Genomic DNA, 21801 nt, shown 5'->3' on the forward strand with positions numbered 1-21801 from the left:
TACAACTGAAATTTCTTTAGGAATTAAAAATGATGTAGTAGTAGAATATGTAGTGATTGTACATGTTTATGACGTGCATCTTAGGTAAAAGGAACAGATTCTAAAGTAACATCCTATGTTAATACATTTTGGCAAAGCATATACAGAAAACAAACTGAAAAGATGCATATAAAATGTTAACAGTGGTTATTTCTGGGTAGTGGGACTACATTTGACTTTATTTTCCTTGTTTGTGTGTGATTCACATTTTAAAAATTTTCTATTACCACATAATGTTTATGAATGATTTGAATAATTATGTAATAATTTTATACAATTGCTTTTTAAGAAATAAAAATAATATTAAAAAAAAGTGTCACTGGCTAGGTGATCAGCTCCTTGAGGTCAGGGACTGTGAATAAATCTTTTTTTTTTTTTTTTGATACTTCTAATACCATTGACTGCTGTGTCTGGCAAACAAAAAGAAGTCACTTAACACTTCTCAAAATGAAATTTTAATACTTCAAGCAAAAGCTACAGGGCTAAACTAGGATTTTCGTTATAAATATTTTCTCAGTGTGATTTCTTAATAGGAAATTATCAAGTTGATTGATTTCCCTCTAAAGTCACAATTTATTACAGGTAATGGTATGGCACTGCTTTTAGTGCTTTTCTTACTAATTATCTCTCCAATAAAAGGCTTGATCTATAGGTAGGAGTAGTTTTCAGGGACTGCATTTGCTTTTATGAGTATTACTGTATATTTAATAAGTATATAAATTTACTTGTAATCTAAAGACATAAGCTGACATTGGGTCTAGATACATTTAAAATCAAATTTTGTAAGTGGCAAAAATTTCCAAGGGTTATGGGATACCATAGTTATTAAGCGGAAACACTTAACTACATGATAAAAAAAATTATAAAGATATCACATGTTTAAGCTTGCCTTTTCCTTCAGACCAAGAGATAGGTTTATTTAGACAGCTGAAACAGAGCCCTATAAGAAGTGTTTAGTCTCCTTGACTATTCCCCCAAGATTATCAGGAAGGAATGAATAACTGATTGGATGTTTGGACAGGGCCTGTGTTAATTATGCAAGTGATTTTTGTACATGATTCTCTTAATAACCTGTATAGTTTAACTGTAAACAATATTTTATTTTATTTTTTGGAGGTATTTTTTTTAAGTTTATTTTTATTAGAGAACAAGCTGGGGAGAGGCAGAGAGGGAGAGACAGAATCCCAAGCAAGCTCTGCACTGTCAGCATGGAACTTGATTTGGGGCTTAAACCATGAGATAATGACCTGAGCCAAAGTCCAGAGTCAGAAGCTTAACTGACCGAGGCACCCAGGTGCCCCCATATTGTTTTATTTTAAAGTTATCCAAAGAATTATTCACAGTGTAAGAATATAGGATATGATGGATCTTACAAAGGTACTTAAATTTTTTCTACTATCAGGTGAAATGCCTAACTAGCTTTGATTATACAAACTAAATGAGCTCAAGGATACTATGATAATAAAAGATTTATATGCAACTAAAAGACAATATAAACATTCTGGGGAAAACACTTCACTCTAATGATTTAAAATACCTTTATGTTTTAGTACAGATTATTTAATATAGTACAAATGGAAGAATTAAGGACTGGGGTATTTATAAAACCAAACAAGTATTTTGACTTAGAAGATTCCTTTAATTTGCTTTCATTTTCCAATATTTTCCTTGCAGCCAAAATCCTAACCTCTTTTGATAAATAGGATGCTAATCCTGTTGGACACCTACGGCTCAGTAAACCTGAATGCTACACGTCCTGTAAGTCCCACAGAAGTCGTGAGCAGCCGTCCCTGACTTCATTCTCTTGAGCATTATTCTCCCTTTCCTTTTTTTGTAGTGGTCAGGGTTTCCGGTTCTGTCTTCGAGGAACCTTGTAATGAGATATTCAGACCTCAATCTTACAGTCACAAAACATGGTCTGAGGCTTAACTTAGTTGCTGTTTCTGTCATTTATTTCTGTCAAAATGAGCTCCTCTGCAACTATTTGCATCATGAATTTTCATCTCATATTTTACCATCTGAGTTTGATGATTTCCTTCATCTGTTAAGGAATTGCTTTTTTAAAAAAAAATTATTTACAGTATTTTCTAGTAAGGCTTGTACACAACTTCAGGAAACATGACTTCATGAGACTATTTAAACAAATTTATGACATATTCAAAATGAGAGCATGGATGTTTCACCAAGGTATGTAACAATTTTATGGCAAAGCTAAATAAAAATGGCAGAGTTAATGGCTATCATGGGAAGTGGAGGCTCTTAACCTCTAAGATCAACTGGAGAGATTCAGCGTGGCATCCCTTTTTTGAGTAACTTGGAAATGCAGTAGAAGGCCAGGGAGACCCAGGGCAATTCTCCTATTCCCACGTGACACACTTTCTTAAGTGAATGTAAAACCCCATTGTAAGCATGTATGATAAAGAACAGTGCCTTTATGTTTGTAGTGATGGTGAAAACGCAGAGGCATGGCATCAAGAAAGCTTTTTGCCATTGTGTGACCAAGTTTTCAGTATGTAATTATAAATAAGCCTTTGCTCCTGCCTTTATTAGATGTCTATTGCTGCATAACAAATTATACCCAAGACTTGACTTAAGATTTATTATCTCACAGATTTTGTGGGTCAGGAATCAATCTGGGAGTAATTTAGCTAGGTTCTCTGCTTTAGGGTCTCTCTAGTAGTTGCAGTGGCAGGGGTTACTGCTAAGGCTCCACTAGGGGGGATATGCTTCTAAAAGAATTCTTGTGGTTGTTGGTAGGATTCAGTTCCTTAGTGCTGTTGGCTCGAAGGCCCTGTTTCTTGCTATGTGGGTCTCTCTACAGGCATTCCCAACCCGGCAGGTAGCCTCTAATCAGGGTGAGAGTGAGAGATCAAAAGAGAAGCCCATCTTTCTACAACGTGACATCCCATCACTTCTGCTGTATACTCATTAAAAACTAGTTTTTAGGTCCCATGCACACCCAAAGGGTGGACTACCAGGAAGTGACATCACTGAAGCCATCTTAGAGGTTGCCTCTAATGTATCAAATGCAAGATACATTCACACACTCCCCAGATTACAAAAGTCTCATCGTATTACACCATTAGCTTGAAGTCCAGAATCTTATCACTGAAATCAGGTCAGGTTGGGTGAAGCTCCTCAGGTGTAATTCGTTAAGTCCAGATTCTGCAACACAGCTCCTCTCAATCTGTAGACCCATGAAGCTAATGGGACAAGTCATCTGCCCTCCACTCCCAACATACAATGATGGATTGAGCATGGGAGAACTCCGATAAGACATTCCTGTTCACAAGGGGGAGAAACTCAGAGGAGTCCCTACATCCACTCCACACTCAAGGGGAGGGGACTGTTCAAGGTCCTGAAACCCAGGATTGGGAGAGGTCACTAGGACCGTCTTAGAGGCTGCCTACCACACTGTCCTTCCATTTGACTCTAATAATAAAAAGTAAAATTTAAGAGACTGTTTTATGAAGCATAAGGTACACTCAAGTTTTCATAGTTTTATGTTGCATTACTGTGTACTACAATTTTTTCTTTGGCTCAGGGTAAAAATTATTTTGCATTGCAAGAATATAGGAGGAAATTGCTTAAAAACTCTTTTTCCTTCTAACATGGCTACAAATCTGACTCTTACATTGTTTAATTTTCCCAAAATTTTCAAAATGTTTAAGGTTTAATATAACATCTGTTACAGCTCCATACTTACTCCTCAAGCTGCATTCTGTATTTCATCTTCAATTTATCAATACATTGATTGCATTTGCATAAAATTCAAATTATATTCCTTGGTGAAACATCAGTTTAGTATAACCAAACTAGAGCATAGATTAGGAAGTTTTTTTTATTTCTGTATATTCTTAGAATGATGTCACAATAACAACACACATTTAGAACATACAGTGGCATCTGTGGAATCCCTAAGATAACTATAATATCTTTAATAATGCTTCATGTTTTTAATGTTCTATGGTATTTCCATTTAAGAATCATATATTTTCCTTGTATATCTATAACTTTATGAATAACCTATCCAAATATGCAGAAGAGGGCTTTGGGAGAGAAAAAATATGACATTATTTTTCTTAACTGACTACCTGACTAGGTTTTTTTGTTTGTTTTTGTAATATAAACATGCTGTTCTATCAGTTTTTATCTTCAATGATATATGAAAGATCCAAAATCAAGTTGGCTGTCTCCACAGCCACCTGCAGGCCACTAAGTTTAGCAGTAAAACAGTCCAAGGTCAGGTTGTTGGCTGAGCCCACAGCTTCATGTGGGAGGCAGGTTTGTGGTGCAAAGGGATGACGAGTACTCTTTAAAAAAGACCAGCGGAGTTCTTCCTGGCTAGTGTATAGTCCACAGCCACATCTTGAAAGCAAATCTGGCCAGTCAACAACAGAGGGAGACTCTGGCTGAGCAGACCAAAAGTGTCCATACTTCATGTCAGTAAGAATTTCACCTCCATCATGTTCTAGAGAGCCAGCAACAGATTCTAGTGCACTGCAGAATGCTTCAGTGAGGAGCTGAAGTTCTGTTTGAGTACACCCATCATCTTGGAGAATGCTTTCGGGCTCATTACAAATCTAAATAGTAATAAAACCATTGAAAACACAGCAATGTTATAAAAATTTTTCTGAAAGATAAAATACTTGATCAAACCTTTATCATAAAGTTACTACTTGTGTTCAATTTCCTTAGGAGTTTAGCACAATGCTAATGGGCAACTATGGGTCAGCTGTCCAGGCTATAATCCCTTAATCTGGTTGATTATAGTATAAATATATGCTAGTCATGTTATCAGAAAGAATGAATCAGAATAAACCCCATCATTGGCTTACTATGAATGACTGCTCGGTAGTGTCTCCTCAATACATGAAGGACATGGCATAATGCATATATTACAGGTTTTCATACACACAGGAGAAGGTTCCTTAAGGCTAATGTCCAAATGAAGTACTTATTTAGCCAACTGTTTGAGATTTGTTTAAAATGAGAACACACATGATTATTAAGACAAAAGCCATTTAAGGACATGTGCAATTTTCACATCAAGGTTTTAAAATAAATGATCTCTTTAATGAGAAGTAAATGTTTTTTGTTTGTTCCACCATTCTAAAAAAGTTTATCCTAGAGATTTAATGATAGAAAAAGTAATATATTAGCAAACTAATAATTGAATGATAGCTAAAAACCCATATTCAACCCACTTCAAAGCAGTGACCACTTTCTTTTTCGGCTCAGGATGTGTGAACCACATAAGATGGCCTCTACTGCATGTTCTTTCCCCAGATTTTCAGTACTGTATTGTTTCTTCAAAATTTTACTTAGAAAACCTTCCTCCTCCAAAAAACCTTTTCTAGTTTACTCAATCCCATTTGCAGACTATATTGCATCAATAGATGGGCACTGATTTTGTTTTTTTGTGATGTATATTCTGATAACTTTTAGATTTTAAATCATTTTGGGAAGTAGGGTGGGGCACATGTGTAAAAAATGTGCACTGTCTCTCTAACCTAGTCAGCCACCAGAAGCTCTGCAGTCTCTTCATAACACTCCTGACCAACCAAAGAATCAACTGCAAATATGTGGGAAACATACCTTTTTGTATCTGTTTTCAAAAAGCCAGCATTTATGAAATAATCAGAACCATAATGGACTAAATTTATGTATTATCAGGACATAGTTTCCTAAATGAATAAAAAATATTCCACTTGATAGAATTTATATTATAAACAGATACCAATTTAAAAATCATAATAGAATCTGGGATGTCTGGGTGGCTCAGTTGGTTAAGCTTCTGACTTTGGCTCAGGTCATGATCTTGTGGTTCATGGGTTTGAGCCCTGTGTCAGGTTCTGTGCTGACAGCTCAGAGTCTGGATCCTGCCTTGGATTCTGTGTCTCCCTCTCGCTCTGCCCTTCCAGTGCTTGTGCACCCTCTCTCTCTCTCTCTCAGAAATAATAAATGAATAAACTTTAAAAAAATATTTAAAAAATCATAATAGAATCTAATACTTGGAATGCTTTATTAAATGAAATTAAGTCTTCTTGACAGTCCTGAAGGTATGAAGTATTCTGTGGAATCTTAACACTTTCATTATGAATATCAATTATTATTGGACCACAGCAGTTGAAATCTCGAGTACAACTCCCATTTAACAGAACGCTCATTTCAACATGCAATATTTAGACAATACTCAAAGAATGTGATCATTTGGTAAAGGGCTGGATTAATAATAGTGTAATAAAGATATTACCTTATATTTGCAAATGTTATTTTCCTCATGTTTTCAAATACAATATTTGATTTGAACTACTGAGAAATTAAGCATTAAAAGCTCCAGGGTATTATGATTTGGTTTATTGTCCCATAAAAACAAATGTTGCTGGGAATTCAGATAATCTGAACAGGACTATCTAACCTACCTTGTGTCTGATATATGCTGCCAAATGAGTTTCAGTACAGCCACCTCCCAACAAAACACTCGGTTCCTTGATTGTTAACTGCAAAACATGCAGTGCTGTTTGACATGTGAGCTAAAAAAGAGATGAATCATCAGAATCAGACATCGACATGAGATACACAAAGAACTATAACCATTTTTCAAGGGAACTTAGATAGTAGACTCAAAGAGCTGGATTTTAATTGCAAAAGAACAAACCTTGTGTTGCCAAGGTTGTAATGTGATGAATACAGTTGGAAACAATAAAGATTAGAGATTAAAGAAAAATACTTTAGCCAGATGTTTATTTCCATGGGCAGGATTAATATCATCTTTCATATGCACTTAGCTCCTCAAACTGAGATTGACAAATGGATGTCCTCAAAATAACTGGGTCAGTAAGGTTTGCTAGTATTTCTACCAAAAAGATTATTTCAGTCTAAATAAATGAGTTATATACATGCTATAGAATTTATTTCAGGCTGCTATGGAAATAATATAGCTACAACCCAGTAGTAGTAGTAGTAATAATAATAATAATAATAATAATAATAATAGAGCCCTTTCATATTTACCAAGGACATATCCTTGAGTATATATGAATCAAGTTTGTGACCAATACTCATATAAAAGTTGCATGTGTTATTGCTGGTAGAAAACAACAAACTCTTAAGAGGTGGATGGGTATGGCTGGGGAACTCATTTTCTAAGTGAATTGTTCATACACATTAGCATCAAGGTATACACAATTCAAGTGAATTACTAAGAAAAGTTCACATGTCAAGGACCTTTAGATTGCTTGTAAATACTAGAGATAATAACTGTTAGCACTTGCTAAGTCTACTGTAATATCACAGGCAATTAAATCAGCTTACTTGTGACTTTAATTCTCTCATTTTTGTTGTTGCTTCCTAAATCACCTAGGAAAGTTATGAAAAACAAAATGCATAGCTCAGCTATGTGAAGATAACTATTGTATCTGTCTGACTATTTAATCCCTGTTTCAGCCCCTAGACAATGGAATTCAAAGTTTGCTACCTACCTTCAGCTCATCCCAGGCAGTGTCATTTCTGTTGCAGAGCAGCAAGCTGCAGATAGTTGCCTCATTAGGAATAAGATGAAGAAAATGTTTGAAGCCAAATTTTTCAGTGCACAAATCTTTTACACTTCCATAACTACTAGGAGAGATTGAGCCTAGGGAACCAATAGGCTGTGTTCCTATTTTTTAAAGTTTAGAAAACACAAAAGGTATGAGTAAAGATGGAACGTACAATCATGTACAATGGATTCCTAAAAGCCCCTAAGCATACACTTCGAAACATGAAATGTAGACTAAATAACAAGATGCGTTTTCTAAAACCTACAAAATAGGTAGTAGTCTGCTATTAAAATGATATACACTAAAGCAGAGGTTCTTTCACTTTACAGACTTCTTTGAACACCTGTTAGGAGCTATCTTGTACTCTAGAAAAGCACACAAAAATGTGCATCCATTTTCTGGGAGCTTAACAAATTTGCAAGAACCCAGAAAGTAATCCCTGAACAATTACACTTATTTGAATATTCTTTTCTTCTAAAGCCTCAAAGAATAAGGAATACTTGAGTAATCTAAAATTTAGGGATTACCAAAAAATGCCTACTTGGACACAACAAAGAATCTGAGAGGATCTGGCTCTACTGCTTATGTGCCACTGGACACGAAGCAAGTCTCTGATGTCAGAGTCTCTGATGTCTGGGTGGGCCTCCCCATATGACAGTAAGATGGGAACAGTAATGCCTACTTCACAAAACAAATCAGATATTAAATGTTCTGTACTCCATGACAAGCTTCAAACACACCAATGGCCTATGCACAATAACCCCAGATCATCGATAAAGAGGAATTTTGTCTGAAGGGGGAGAAAGGAGGTAATAGGTAATGTTAACCTAGATACACTCAGGAAGGTGGAAAATATAGTTTACCTGAGCCATGGGCTTGGTATAGTTTTTCCCCTTTTTATCTCACAAGGTCTCTGCTCCCAAGATCCAGGACTAAAGCTCTGGCTATTAATACCATGTTCTAGTTATATGTGGGATAAATAAGAACTGTGGGCTGGTATAGAAACCCTGTGCCCACATAAACTATTGTTTCTATAGCAAAATGTTTCATATTTTAAAAACTGACTAAATAACCTGTAATACCCGATATTCACAGCTGGAAAAGTCATGAAAAATCAATAAATATTTAAAGCTATGGGTCTGACCCAGAACATCAGTGAGTTCCATAGAACTATTTCCATTATTTCTTCATAATTTCCACTTTGACAATCATGGGACAGCCTTACAGAGGTAGGGCAATAATCCAGAGATATTAGGTGTTCAATACTGGCATACACACTACTACATTTTGATGAGTTATAATAATATAGTGAACTTTAACAATGGCTTAAAGTCTGATAAACGTTGCAATTGATCAAAATGATCAATTTTGGTATGTTGTCGATGCAATTAAAGGGATACTGAAAGTGGCTCAAATCATGAACTCTTCACGTTGTCATGTTTCTTTGGCTGTAATAAGTGAGTATCAATCTTATGTCTGATTTTAATTTACAAAATACAGTGAATTTCTTGCCTGTTACAAATCTGTATCTTACCAAATATATTAGTTAATTCAACAAATGTCTTAGAACACCTACTGGGGACCAGGCCTGTTGTCAGTGCTAAAAATAAAAGACGATCCTGATTCTTAAGGAGCTCAGCTGGAAATATCAGATATTTAAAGCTAGTGCGTGTACATACCCACCCACCCACTCCTAATTAAGAACTATTTAGGCAGAAGTACAGTAGTGAAGAAGTACAGAAGTGAAGAAAGGGGATCTTTTAGCTGCAAAACTACCTTCAGAATGTAATGTGATTTAAGAGGTTTGTAAAATTCAGTTTTGTGTTAAGTATGAAAGACCTAATGATTATGAGGTGGTTAAACTTCTCAATACTGTAAGATACCTGGGGGGGTTAATAGTTTTACGTCATAATAGATTCTGTTGTCCTTTGGGGGGCAGGAAAATACATAGAAATAGCCATAATCACTCAACTTTCAGTAAGTGAATGTTATAGGATATCCTTTATGAGAAACCTTTGCTGCTAGAAATGTTAACATATGCTATAAAGTTGGCAGCTTCTAAAATTTTTCAAGATGTTCACAGTGACACCAAGAATATCTCTGCTCAAAAAAAGTGTGATTTATTAAGTGTAAGAGGCAAAGGCTGAAGGTGCTTTTTACCTGTCACTTTACTCAGGGGTTCCATGAGAGCCGCTCCGACTCTGTCTATGGCAATCATGCGATGCATACTGAGAAACTGTTTCAAAGATGGGTGCACAACTTTTTGGCATATGACTAGATCTATGTGATCACTAACTAGCTGCCTTCCTAGGTTAAGCAACTGGTCCAGGACTGCATTTTCAAGAGAAACCCCAGAACTGACCACTACAGTTCCTTCTCCAGTGTCAGAGAGATCTCCAGATAAAGATGCACAGAAGAGTGCCACCTTGAAGGTGTCTGATTTTTTGATAGGTAAGATCTTCATCAATTGAACTTCTGATATTTCAAGAAGTATTCCAGGTAATACAGTAGAATCTGTAACTCTTTGACCTTTTAAAGGCACAATTATACTCTTTCCTAAGATGAGGCAGTCTTTGGTGTTTTCTGGAATTGTAAGCAAAAAGGCTCTCAGAATCAAAGCACTGATATGGTCTATTTCCTGTCTGGTGAGCATGCAGGCAGGTTTACTTGTTACTATACTGCGCACCAGGCAAAGGAGGGTCTGAGTACTACTGAAGTCGACTAGAATTCGACAACCACAGAACTCAGACTGGAGGTAGCTGGTGCAGAGGCTCAAAAGATGCTTATTTAATTTGATAACAGTGGTGGGCATCAAGCCTATTCTCTGAACATTTTCAATCAGATTGCAGCAAAGAATGGCTGTGAATAAGCCACAGTCACTGAAGCACGACACATGATTCTGCATGGATGTTGTTAGGATCTTTAAGATGGGATGGGTGACGGAAAGGTTAGCGAGCAGGGCTGACGACTGTGAGGTTGTGCACACACAGCCCCCGAGGCCATTGTGCAGCTGCTTCAGCCTACCTGAAGGGCCATAGCTCGATGTTAGGATGCCTTTCAAGACACAAAGTGTGGCCCTGACTCTCTCACTTGTCAGTGGTTCACTTTTACAGAACGATGGCTTTTTAGCTTCTAAACGAGACATCTTACTTTGGGTGATAATTGGTGAGGATGGCTTTTATTTTGTCAACCATATTTTTCTGTTTATTGCATTGTCATGGGTTTTGACATTTAGAAAAAAAATTATTCTTCAAGGAATGAAAGTCCTGAATATGCAGCACTGTGGCTATAAAAATTAGCTCCAGGTTTATGAAGCTTATCAGCATGGAATGACTTAATGACATAGTAATAATTCCAGGTATTTATTTTTCCTTCATTCTTCAATACTCATTTTGTTTGCCTCTAGATTGAGATTTTACAGATTGTTTTGCAGCCCTCTGTATAAAGTATGTTCCAAGATGGACACCTATGAAAGACACCCCAGCTACAAGAAGCCAGTTCTTTCTAATCCAGCTGGTGTTTTTCATCTCTTCTTTCAATATGAAGCTCAGATTCAAAGATACTTCTTTCTATAAGAAATAAAAGTAAAACATTTTAGAGAAATAATTCCAAAATATTTAATAGAATGCAGTTTACTATTTTGACACTCTGCTCCCTCTTTAGAAAAAGGAATTATCAACTGGCACAAGCCTCCAGAAAATGAAAAATGTAAATCCACTTAGACTAAGCATTCACTCCTTTGTTCCTCAATGAATCCCTCCAAGAAAAAGTACTGATATTTGAATGATTTTGGAATGCAAAACAACATAATAGCTAGAAAGCTTACAGTAGTTATTTGAGTATGACATGCTTCTAGAAAAGAAATGCTATATTATGAAACTCATTATAAAATTCTGAGTCTTAAAAAAAAACCCAAGTGTTTTTATTCTCTTACATCAAGATTTAATGTTATGTTTTTTCTATAACTCTGGAAACCTTAGGTCTAAACATAGATACACTTACATCAAATCCTGCTTATAAATAATTATGAAATATGATAACTGTTAGGTCTCCCAAATGTAGACCCACTTTTTAATGTACAGTCTAGCTCTAGCTGTATAAATCTGCACAGCACATTGTACCAAAGAATAAACCATGTTTTCAATGTTTGACTAAAGTCAGAGCTAATTTTTTGTAGTTTCATTCTCTCAATTAATGATTGTCAGTTTTGATGTCCTACCATAATCCTCTCCAAGACTTTGGTTAATGACAGTAAGTACAAAAATCAGGGAATATGCTGTTTGACAAAGACAAAGACAGGATCTGATTTGCAATTTCTATCTCCAAGGGTCTGAATACCATAAAATATTATAACAAGTGTACTTGCACTTGTACTAGCTTCCTTAACAAGATTGTAAATAAGTAGCGTGCCTTGCAGCATAAAATCCTGACACTTTAATAACATGTGAAAAAAATAAAAATTTCAGCTCATGGACCTTGTCTGTTGAGGTTTGGTGCTTTGAAGGTGAAAGTTCAGCCAATTATTATTTTCAGGAATATGCTAATTATGCCAATCACTTGGACAGTATTTAGCATAAATAAAACTAATTGGACTACCTCACTACAGGACTACCTGAAGCAGACGATGGCACAGTGTGCTATAGACTGAGAAGGTGGTGTGAAGATGTGCAAAGAAGAGGTGAAGAGGAGGAGGGGATGTTATTCAGTGTTATTTCGGTTACCACTCCTCCCCATTTAAAGGACTGTAACCATGGCAACTGGGCCCAAATAAAGAGAAGGCAATGATGGCTAGTTTTCTCCCTGCAATAAACTACAGTTATCCTTTTTTACAAGACGAGGAAAAAAATCTTTCATCTTATGCCAAGAACAGCCAAGGTACTTAAATATTATTTCAATGGTTATTTTAGATTCAGCAAAATCTGTGACATACATTTAAACCAAACCTTAGTGAAGTGACTTCTATACATTATTTTATACTTTGTGACACATACTCACACCAAAACACAAATCATAATAGAAAACTGTGATTGATAAAATGGTTTCTCCAGTTAAAAAAACATTTCAATACATAACAGTGACATGTAACATTTCAAAAGCAGAATGCCACATCAGCACCTCTAAGAGTCTTGGGTAGTGAGACCAGTAACCACATCTTTTGGCTAGTATCTCTATAAAATCTACAAAATCAAAGAAGAAATCATTGAAAGTATTGGTGACTCCCAAATCATTTTTAGGATGTCAAAACTTTCTGACTTGTGAGTCTAGATCCAGACAAAGCAAGGTACAACTGAAAGAAAAGAAATGAAATGGCTTATAGAATATGTGTGGAAGTGTCAGTTTAGATCTATTAAAACTCTTTCTCCCGACACTATGACCCGTATTTCCAAAGGCTACCATCACATGAACAGCTCTGACTTCCTGGATGCATGGGCCTGCCAGATGGGCTTTTGCAGTAACAGATAATTTAATTAAAATAATAATAAAATTGGGGCACATGGGTGGCTCTATTGGTTGAGCATCTGACTTCAGCTTGTCATGATCTCACAGTTTGTGAGTTCGAGCCCTGTGTCGGGTTATGTGCTGACAGTTCAGAGCCTGGAGCCTGCTTCTGATTCTGTGTCTCCCTCTCTGCCTCTCCCCTGCTCACACACTCACTCTCTCTCAAGGATAAAAAAACATTAAAAAAAAAAAAAAACTTACATGACTGTATTCCAAATTTAGACATACACTATAAATTGTGATTTAAAGAGATATAAACAGGTAAAATTTTCTCCCATCAGGGTTCCTGGGAGAAATGGCTGATTCTAGGTCTGAGGCAAAAAATATACAAGATGAACTGAGGATTTTTTTTTTTTTTTTTTTTTTACCTAAGAGTAATATACTTGGGTCATATTAAAGAACACAGGAGAGGGGCACCTGGGTGGCTCAGTCAGTTAAACATCCAACTTCGGCTCAGGTCATGATCTCACAGCTGCTGAGTTGGGAGTCCTGCATCAGGCTCTCCGCTGACAACTCAGAGCCTGGAGCCTGCTTCAGATTCTGTGACTCCCTCTCTCTCTGCCCCTCCTCTACCCATGCTCGCGCGCGCGCTCTCTCTCTCTCTCAAAAGTAAATAAACATTAAAAAAAGGTGGGGGGGGCGCCTGGGTGGCTCAGTCGGTTGAGCATCCAACTTCGGCTCAGGTCAGGATCTCGCAGTTTGTGAGTTCGAGCCCTGCGTCGGGCTCTGTGCTGACAGCTCAGAGCCTGGAGCCTGTTTCAGATTCTGTATCTCCCTCTCTCTTCCCCTTCCCTGCTCATGCTCTATCTCTCCCTGTCTCTCATAAATGAATAAATGTTAAAAAATTAAAAAAAAAAAGGCACAGGAGAAAAACAGACATCGGACTCAACATGAAGGGCATCCAAGATGGGACAATTTGAGTATTAAAAAGAATATTGATAGTAATAGCTTGAGATAATTCAAGTAATATGTAAACTCATGAATTCATATTGTCATCAAAAACAAAAACCCTCATTGCTGTTAGGGCACAAATTTACTTTTATAAAAACTCATAGGTGGAAATAAGCATTTATCTTGCTTTTCCTGATAAATGCATTTTGAGGGAAAACTGAATACTTGACGAGGTAAAGTTGTTCCAGCTCATAAATGGAGAAGCAATGATAGAATTTGAGCAACATCATTTTGCAACTCCTAAGGAAATAATGTATTAGACTATTGTGGTGGTTGGCAAATTACAGCCCATGGGCCACATCCAGCCCTCTATTTTTGTAAATAAAATCTTGGCTCATGCTCGTGTATCATGTACGAATGCTTTTGTGCTACAATAGATAGTTGAATAGTTGAAACAGAGACTGTATGGTCTGCAAAGCCTAAAATATTTACTATATGGTCATTTATAGAAAAAAAGTTTGCCAATTCCTAGATTAGAGCAATGATCATAAATTTTATAATAGATCTTATAATGGAGAGATCAGACTGATAATGCACTTTAATCTTAGCAACACTGAAAGTGGATCAGACGGTATATGTGAAACAATGTGATTTTACTAGAATGTCTACCATAGCACATCCATGAAGTATTCTTTTTCAAAGAAAAAAAGAAAGTAAAAGCAGGCCTTCTGACCTAACTACCAGATTATAGGAGATATGGGAGAGTTAGAAACTTGTTAAATGACAAAATGAGGACTCAGTCAACCAAATTCAGAATGTGGGGCATTCAAAAGAGGCAGATTGGGAAGGGAAATGGAGTGGCTGAAAAGAGACATATCTATCAAATACAATGTGTGGACCTTATCTGAATTCTAATTCCAACAAACCACCTGTAAAATGAGATTTTTAAAAGACAAATTGGAAATCTGAACATGGCCCTGAGTATCCAATGGTAGTAAAGACTAACCATTAACTTTCTCAGTGTGATAATGCACTTGTGGTTGTATGTGTCTTAATCTTTAATGTTAAAGAGACATACTGAAGCTTGGGACTTGCTTTAAAATATTTAAAATATCAAAAAGGGGGTGAGGACAGAAAGATAGATAAAATAAAACTGGCAAAATGTTGATAAGTATGAAAGCTGGGTGATGGATACTAGAGAGTTGAATATACTATTCTCTATCTTGGGGTATGTTTGCAATTTGCTATAATAAAAGTAGAAATTAAAAAAATAATATGGGACAAATAACAGCACATTATTTTGATAGAATCAATGTTTAATTCATTCTAAATGTTTTGTTTTTTTTTTTTAGATTTTATTTTTAAGTAATCTCTATACCAACATGGGGCTCAAACCCACAATCCCAGGTTCAAGAGTCACATGCTCTACCAACTGAGCTAGCCAGGTGCCCCTAAATCTGGTTTTAACATTTGCTCACCCTAAACCTGTTTTAATATCTGTTTCTGCTTCCTTGACTGGCATTGTTGGTCTCTCTGAAACTTCTAACTACTGCAGCAATGACATCCAAATCTCTTACTGTATTTACCTTAACGTTGTAGAGGAGATGTTTTCTTTTCTCAACTTTACTTTCCAAGAATACCTCAATTAATAATATTCCTTGTATTTCTTTTCACAGAAGGAGAAACTACTTTTTTTTTTTTTCAAAATTTGGCTATTGCAGACCCCCAATCTCTTATGACAAGAATTAAAGGAAAAAAAAAATGTCATAAGTAATACACATACACACACATGCGCGTGCGCACACACACACATTCTGTCTCTCTAATGATCTCATTACAGTCTGGAAGAGTTTACAGATAAAAATCAAGCATCTAATAAACTCTTTAACTCCCTGCTGCTCATGTCCACTAAAACTCCCTTTATAAAAACAAATCTTACATCTTTTATAAATGCAAATCTTACACAGAATGTCTTGTCTTAAGGTTATTCTTTTAAGTCATTAAGCTTCTGATATTTTATTACCTGTTTTTTTGTGTTAAATAATTGTCTATTACGTTAAGCTACCCTCTTCCCTTTCTCTTTATGAGCATTTATAAATAAAATCTTGATTTAAAATAATGTAATTTTGGGGGGCACCTGGGTAGCTCAGTCAGTTGAGAGTCTGATTCTTGATCTTAGCTCAGGTCTTGATCTCAGGGTCGTGAGATCAAGCCCTGCATTGGGCTCCTCACTGGATGTGAAACCTACTTAACAACAACAAAAAATAATGATGTAATCAGAAATTACATTACAGTTTTATCAGAAGTCAAAATTACAGACCTCTTAAGAATGTGGAAAATCACAGAGGTTGTCCTTCTATAAGAAGCAGACCCTAAATTGACCTAGCTTATGCCAAAATTAAAAGCACATTATTACTCATCTGATGGTCATAAAGGTATATTAAGATAGAAAATGGTCCATAATTATAGGGCCACAGTTCTCCATCTGGGGCCAGATCAGTTTCATAATTCAGGGTTTCTTGAATTTTAGAAAAATAATACAGCATCTAGCACCTATAACCAAAATAATATAGTGTTTAATACCCATAAGCAATATAATCATAATGCTTATAATCAAACACAACAGTATTTCTGCAGTAAAACTAATCATATTGAGTGGAATAAAGACTGTAAACTGACTCATGTCAGCTAAGATTAAGTTTTGCTACCAAAGGAGTTGTAACAAAACTTTTTGGATTTTAGAATTTATTGGATTTTGGAATTATAGTTAAGAGATTATAATCTTGAATTATGTAACTATATCTTCTTATTTCGGCGACTCTCAAAAGTAACATTACTTCGAAGCTAAAATATTAGATACTAAAAATATTAGATACTAAAGAAGGAGTATGTGGCGTTTTATTAGCTCAATTGGTTAACCATCTAACTCTTGATTTCAGCTCAGGTCATGATCTCATGGTTCGTGGATTGAGCCTCATATGCTGGGCTCATGCTGTCAGTACGGAGCCTGCTTGGGATTCTCTACCCCACCCACCCCTCCGTCCTCCTGCCCCACCATTCCCCAGCTTGCTCTCTTGCTCTCTCTCTAAATAAATAAATTAATTAAATAAAAACTTTATTAAAAATAAAAATTTTAAAAATAATAAAATAAAAAATAAAAAAAATACAACTAGTTTTATTTGCCTTGGAAAGAAACAGAACAATAATAAAGGAGAGAACTTTTGCAAGTTACAGATTTGTATGCTCTGGGATGGACTTATGTCAACTAGACAACTACTCTTTTGGATACATTTATGATCCTGGTGACATTAGTGAAAAGGACAGGACAAGTAATGGACTGCATGCCCTTTCTCCTTTCATCCAAATGACTCTGCCAGGCAAGTGTCAAAGGTCTCCATGGAACAAACTTTCCTAGAAGCAATTACAGAATTAATATTTTGGCAATGGGTCATAATAAAAACAACAGGTATGTAACTTACCAACTTAAGCTTTTTCTTGCCAGAGCTCTGTACTTAAAAAAAATTTTTTTTAATGTTTATTTTTGAGAGAGAGGGAGAGACAGACAGACCGACCATGAGTGGGGTAAGGGCAAGAGAGAGAGGGAAACACAGAATTCGAAGCAGTCTCCAGGCTCCACGCTGTCAGCACAGAGCCTGATGCAGGGCGCGAACTCACGAACCGCGAGATCATGACCTGAGCCAAAGTTGGACATGTAACCGACTGGGCCACCCAGGTGCCCTGAACTCTGTACTTTTTTAAAGATTATGTTTCCCATTGCTGGAACATACCATTTGGTTGACTAGATTAAATCGAACTTACCTGAAGATTCCAAGCCTGCTATTTCCCTTGGATGTGACTCTTCTGAGGATGTCCAAGTACTGGACTATCTGGCTCAGAAATGTTGTCCTTATTAGGCATTTGGAAAACAGGGCTGCTTTTGATTCTGTGCCATCCCAAATGTATGAGCCCGACTAAAGGTACCATAACAACCAGAACTTTGTAGTCTCTCCAGAAGTTCTGAAAGCTCATAGTACTTCAGCATCAGTGCACCTAAGAAAAGGCCAATAATTAAAGACAGGAACAAAACAACTCCCTCAAGTTCTATCTATGAACCACCACAAGTAAAATATTGCACTCTAATAAAAGTAGACTGTTAAAACATTTTTAGGTGTAATACAGTTTACTGTTAATTAAAAAGGATATGTTGTAGGCTCAAAGGGATAGCAGGAAGTCAGGCTTGAGAACCTTATAAAGCAATAAAACCTTTAGTCAAAGATTGTAAAGGTGCCACATTACCTGCTAGAAAAGCTATATACATCTTTGGAAATGCTCACGCATAGATATCGTTTTCTTTATATAATTAACTATACTTTTTCTGAGCCGCAGTAAACTTAGATTTAAAAATAATTACATTTAGTCATTATTTTAACTGAAGAATCAAATGGTAATCCTTAAATATGTAGTAAGAACTTAGATTCTGCATTCCGACACATGTAAGTGATGGTGTTTCAATGGAGATTGGGAGAGTCATGCATAGATTCTAATTGTAGCAAACAAATTTTGGCATGGACTCTGATTTAGGATGAATTAATGCTATTTCCATTTATGTCCTGAAGCACAGGATTTTAGTGGTTGCCCTTATCACTAATAACTCTACCACACAGGGGTCTACCCAGTTTACATGGAGAAATTGGAGCTAATAACTTGCATGGATTTACAAAGCTAATTTGTATTAAAGCAGATTTCTTTCCTGTCTTTGGTTTGTAAAGCCTGGACTGTGGCCCAGGAAATCTGTTTCTGATGATCTGTTGGCTTTGGGAACTTGAGTCTGGACAACCTTTAAAGACTTCTTAAACTTTTTTATTTAAGGGACACTCGTTAGGCTTTAGTGATTAGCTTATAGACTTGCAATAGTATGAACGGACCCACTTTCCAAGTTCCTTTCTGAGCATAGACAGACAATAAGGGCTACTCCATCATCTGTGGGATATACTAAGAATTATGTCCAGTTGCATGTAGATGAAATTTGGTACATGCAATCTGTTACATTATAATAATTTTGTATGAATGCCATTAGAAAAATATCTCAACAAAACTTACTTCTTTCCAAATCAAGATTAAAATATACTGCTGGGGTGCCTGCGTGGCTCAGTCAGCTAAGTGTCTGACTCTTGATTTTGGCTCAGGTCATGATCTTCTGGTTCGTAGGATCAAACCCTGTGTCAAGCTCTGCATTCACCGTGTGGAGTCTGCTCTCACTCCCTCTCCCTTTCTCTCTGCCCCTCCCCTCCCCTGCTCGCATGCACACTCTCTCTCTCTTTCTCTCAAAAATAAATGAACGTTAAAAAAAAATACAGCTAGTGAGGTGAACAACTGCCTCAGTGTTCTGGGTATATTAAAAATAAACGGCTCAGAGTTATGCCTATGTACATATATCATTTCCAGCATTAGAAACCATTTCTCTCAGTGTCCAAATTCACATTATATAAGGACTTTGTTGCAAAACTTAAACTACTAGAAAAAAACAATGGCCTAGTTGGCTTTCTGTGGCCTTTTCCTGTTCTAATGTGCTCTTGTATCCTATACACTTTTTGCAAACCTTCAGGGACCATACTTTTATTGACATATTTATGTTCTATCTTTGGAGAAAGCCTACTACAATTAATTGTATCATTAAATTTCATTGTGAAGCCCACTATACAAAATGCTTTTGAGATTTGAGGATACAATAAAACACAGTGGTCTGGAATCGTGAGGAAAGAACTATAGCAAGGATTACGTCGTAGAGGGACAGAAGCTGCACCAAAGTTACCTGGCTTGTGTTGCGTGATGTGATATTTTTGTCCACAAAATACCTTCAATTAAAGGGTTAGAAGATAACATCATTCATATCTAGTTTCATCAGTACTTACGGTGATTCTAACACCTCTGAACTCTCAACATGAGGTTATCAATTCACATTACTTTTTTTAAAAAAAAATTTTAATGTTTATTTTTGAGAGAGAGAGAGAGAGAGAGAGAGAGAGACAGAGTGCAAGCTGGGAGGGGCAGAGAGAGAGGGAGACACAGATTCTGAAGCAGGCTCCAGGCTCTGAGCTGTCAGCACAGAGCCAGATGCCGGGCTTGAACTCATGAACTGTGAGATCATGACCTGAGCTAAAGTCGGACACTTAACCGACTGAGCCACCCAGGTGCCCCAAGTCACATTACTTTTGATGGATGGCATTTCTTCTATGCAGTTTACTTCTCCATGATCTCTAATATAATTCAATATTTGTCAGCTTTTTTCCTGAATTATAAACTTTTAGGGAAATAGTTTATAGAAAATAGAGTTGTCTGCATAAAAGAATATAATAATAAAGTTGGGGTGAAGAACTCAATAACTAAAATTCAGAATAAATTAAACTACGATCTGTAACAGCAATGTTTGGGCAAGTGTTGTACAGAAGAGCCTCTCCATGTAAAACACAGTATGTGATGTGATGTACTGTGAACCTTCTTTGAGAAGAATCTTGGATTAACATCAAGTTAGCTTACACTTAATGAATCTTTGGTCATCCATGGGTTAAGGACAAAGGAGGCACTCCATTTTATTTACTCTGTGTTGAACGGTCTATTATTTGTTTCCATTAGGATAATTTAAGGATCTATGCATCTTTTTATACATTTAGGTTGAGTTAAATCTGGGAATTATTATTTTTTTGGTTGAAAACTCATCATTGGTCAATATCACTGAGTCCCAGTAACAGACTTCCTGGCTAGTAAATGATGTAGACTGATCTAATGATTAGTTGCTTCTGTTTATGCAACACCTACATGCCCCCATTTCCTCAAATTCTCCATATGTCATATGTTGATTTGGGTAATGGGAGTGAGAGGCTGGTAACTATTTTCCAATGATTATTCTGTTGTATTCTGAGAGGTCTGGAAATCGGTCAGGATCTAGAGAGGGCTTTTTACTTTATAAAACGCTTTTATTAGAGTTTTCACATTTAATTCACCTAAAAACACTACCACACTGTATACATAACTGTCCATCCCACCAAGCCTGATGGAACTGGCACTCTTTTAAAATGGTACAGGTAACTTTAACCTCCTTTTTTTTTTTTTCATTTAATAGGTTTTCAGCACACTACATGTCTCCAATAGGCTGAAAAACCAACTTCCCAGGACAAAACACATTAAACTTTACTAACGAAGGCTCATTGTTAGTTTTAAGAAAAAGACAACACAGTTTTGAAATTTGATGTTAGATGTGATAGTGAGGTAATGCATTCCTTATTTTGTTCATATCTTCTTGTGGAGGTTTAAAATATAATCAAACATATTTTGGGGGTATAGTTTTAACATTTTTTTTTCTCAATTCTTCTGTGGGATTTTTTTCAAAATGAAAATTAGCATAACTGCCCATTTCTAATAAATATAATATAGGCTTGCTTTTTAATAAAGTTAGAAAATATAGAAATAAGGAAAAGAAAACTAAAAATGTCTGTTCTCTTTGCAGTTTAAACAAAAATGTGATGACGATTTACATGCTGTTTTATAATCTTTTCTTCCCCCAAGAATATAAATCTTCATTATCATTTTTGATAGCTTTATAATATTCGATTGTATGGAAACATGCTAATTTGATAGATCTCTGATTGATAGAAATTTGAGATTTGTTTCAATGTTAAATTTATTCCTAATTACGCTATGGCAACAAATATTCTTTTTTATTTTAGAGAGGGAGAGAGAGAGTGTGCGAGCCAGGGAGAGCAGCGGAGGGAGAGAGAAAGAATCTTAAGCAAGCTCCACGCTCAGCACTGAACTGGACACTGGACTCAGTCCC

General features: G+C 36.2%; 1 protein-coding gene across 1 annotated transcript in view; it reads right to left on the reverse strand.

The window, feature by feature from the left end:
- Positions 1-1657: 1657 nt before the first annotated feature.
- The window catches only part of MKKS (McKusick-Kaufman syndrome), a 28139-nt gene continuing 7995 nt past the window's right edge, over positions 1658-21801 (reverse strand). The window contains exons 2-6 of the mRNA XM_030310098.1: positions 17790-18020; positions 9741-11149; positions 7524-7699; positions 6465-6575; positions 1658-4622 (exon numbers count right to left, since the gene is read on the reverse strand). Coding sequence (XP_030165958.1) covers positions 4182-4622; positions 6465-6575; positions 7524-7699; positions 9741-10725 — 1713 coding nt within the window. The 5' untranslated portion in view covers positions 10726-11149; positions 17790-18020 and the 3' untranslated portion in view covers positions 1658-4181. The remainder of the gene's footprint in view (positions 4623-6464; positions 6576-7523; positions 7700-9740; positions 11150-17789; positions 18021-21801) is intronic.

This window comes from Lynx canadensis, chromosome A3 (assembly GCF_007474595.2).
Source record: "Lynx canadensis isolate LIC74 chromosome A3, mLynCan4.pri.v2, whole genome shotgun sequence".
Classification (NCBI taxonomy): Eukaryota; Metazoa; Chordata; class Mammalia; order Carnivora; family Felidae; genus Lynx; species Lynx canadensis.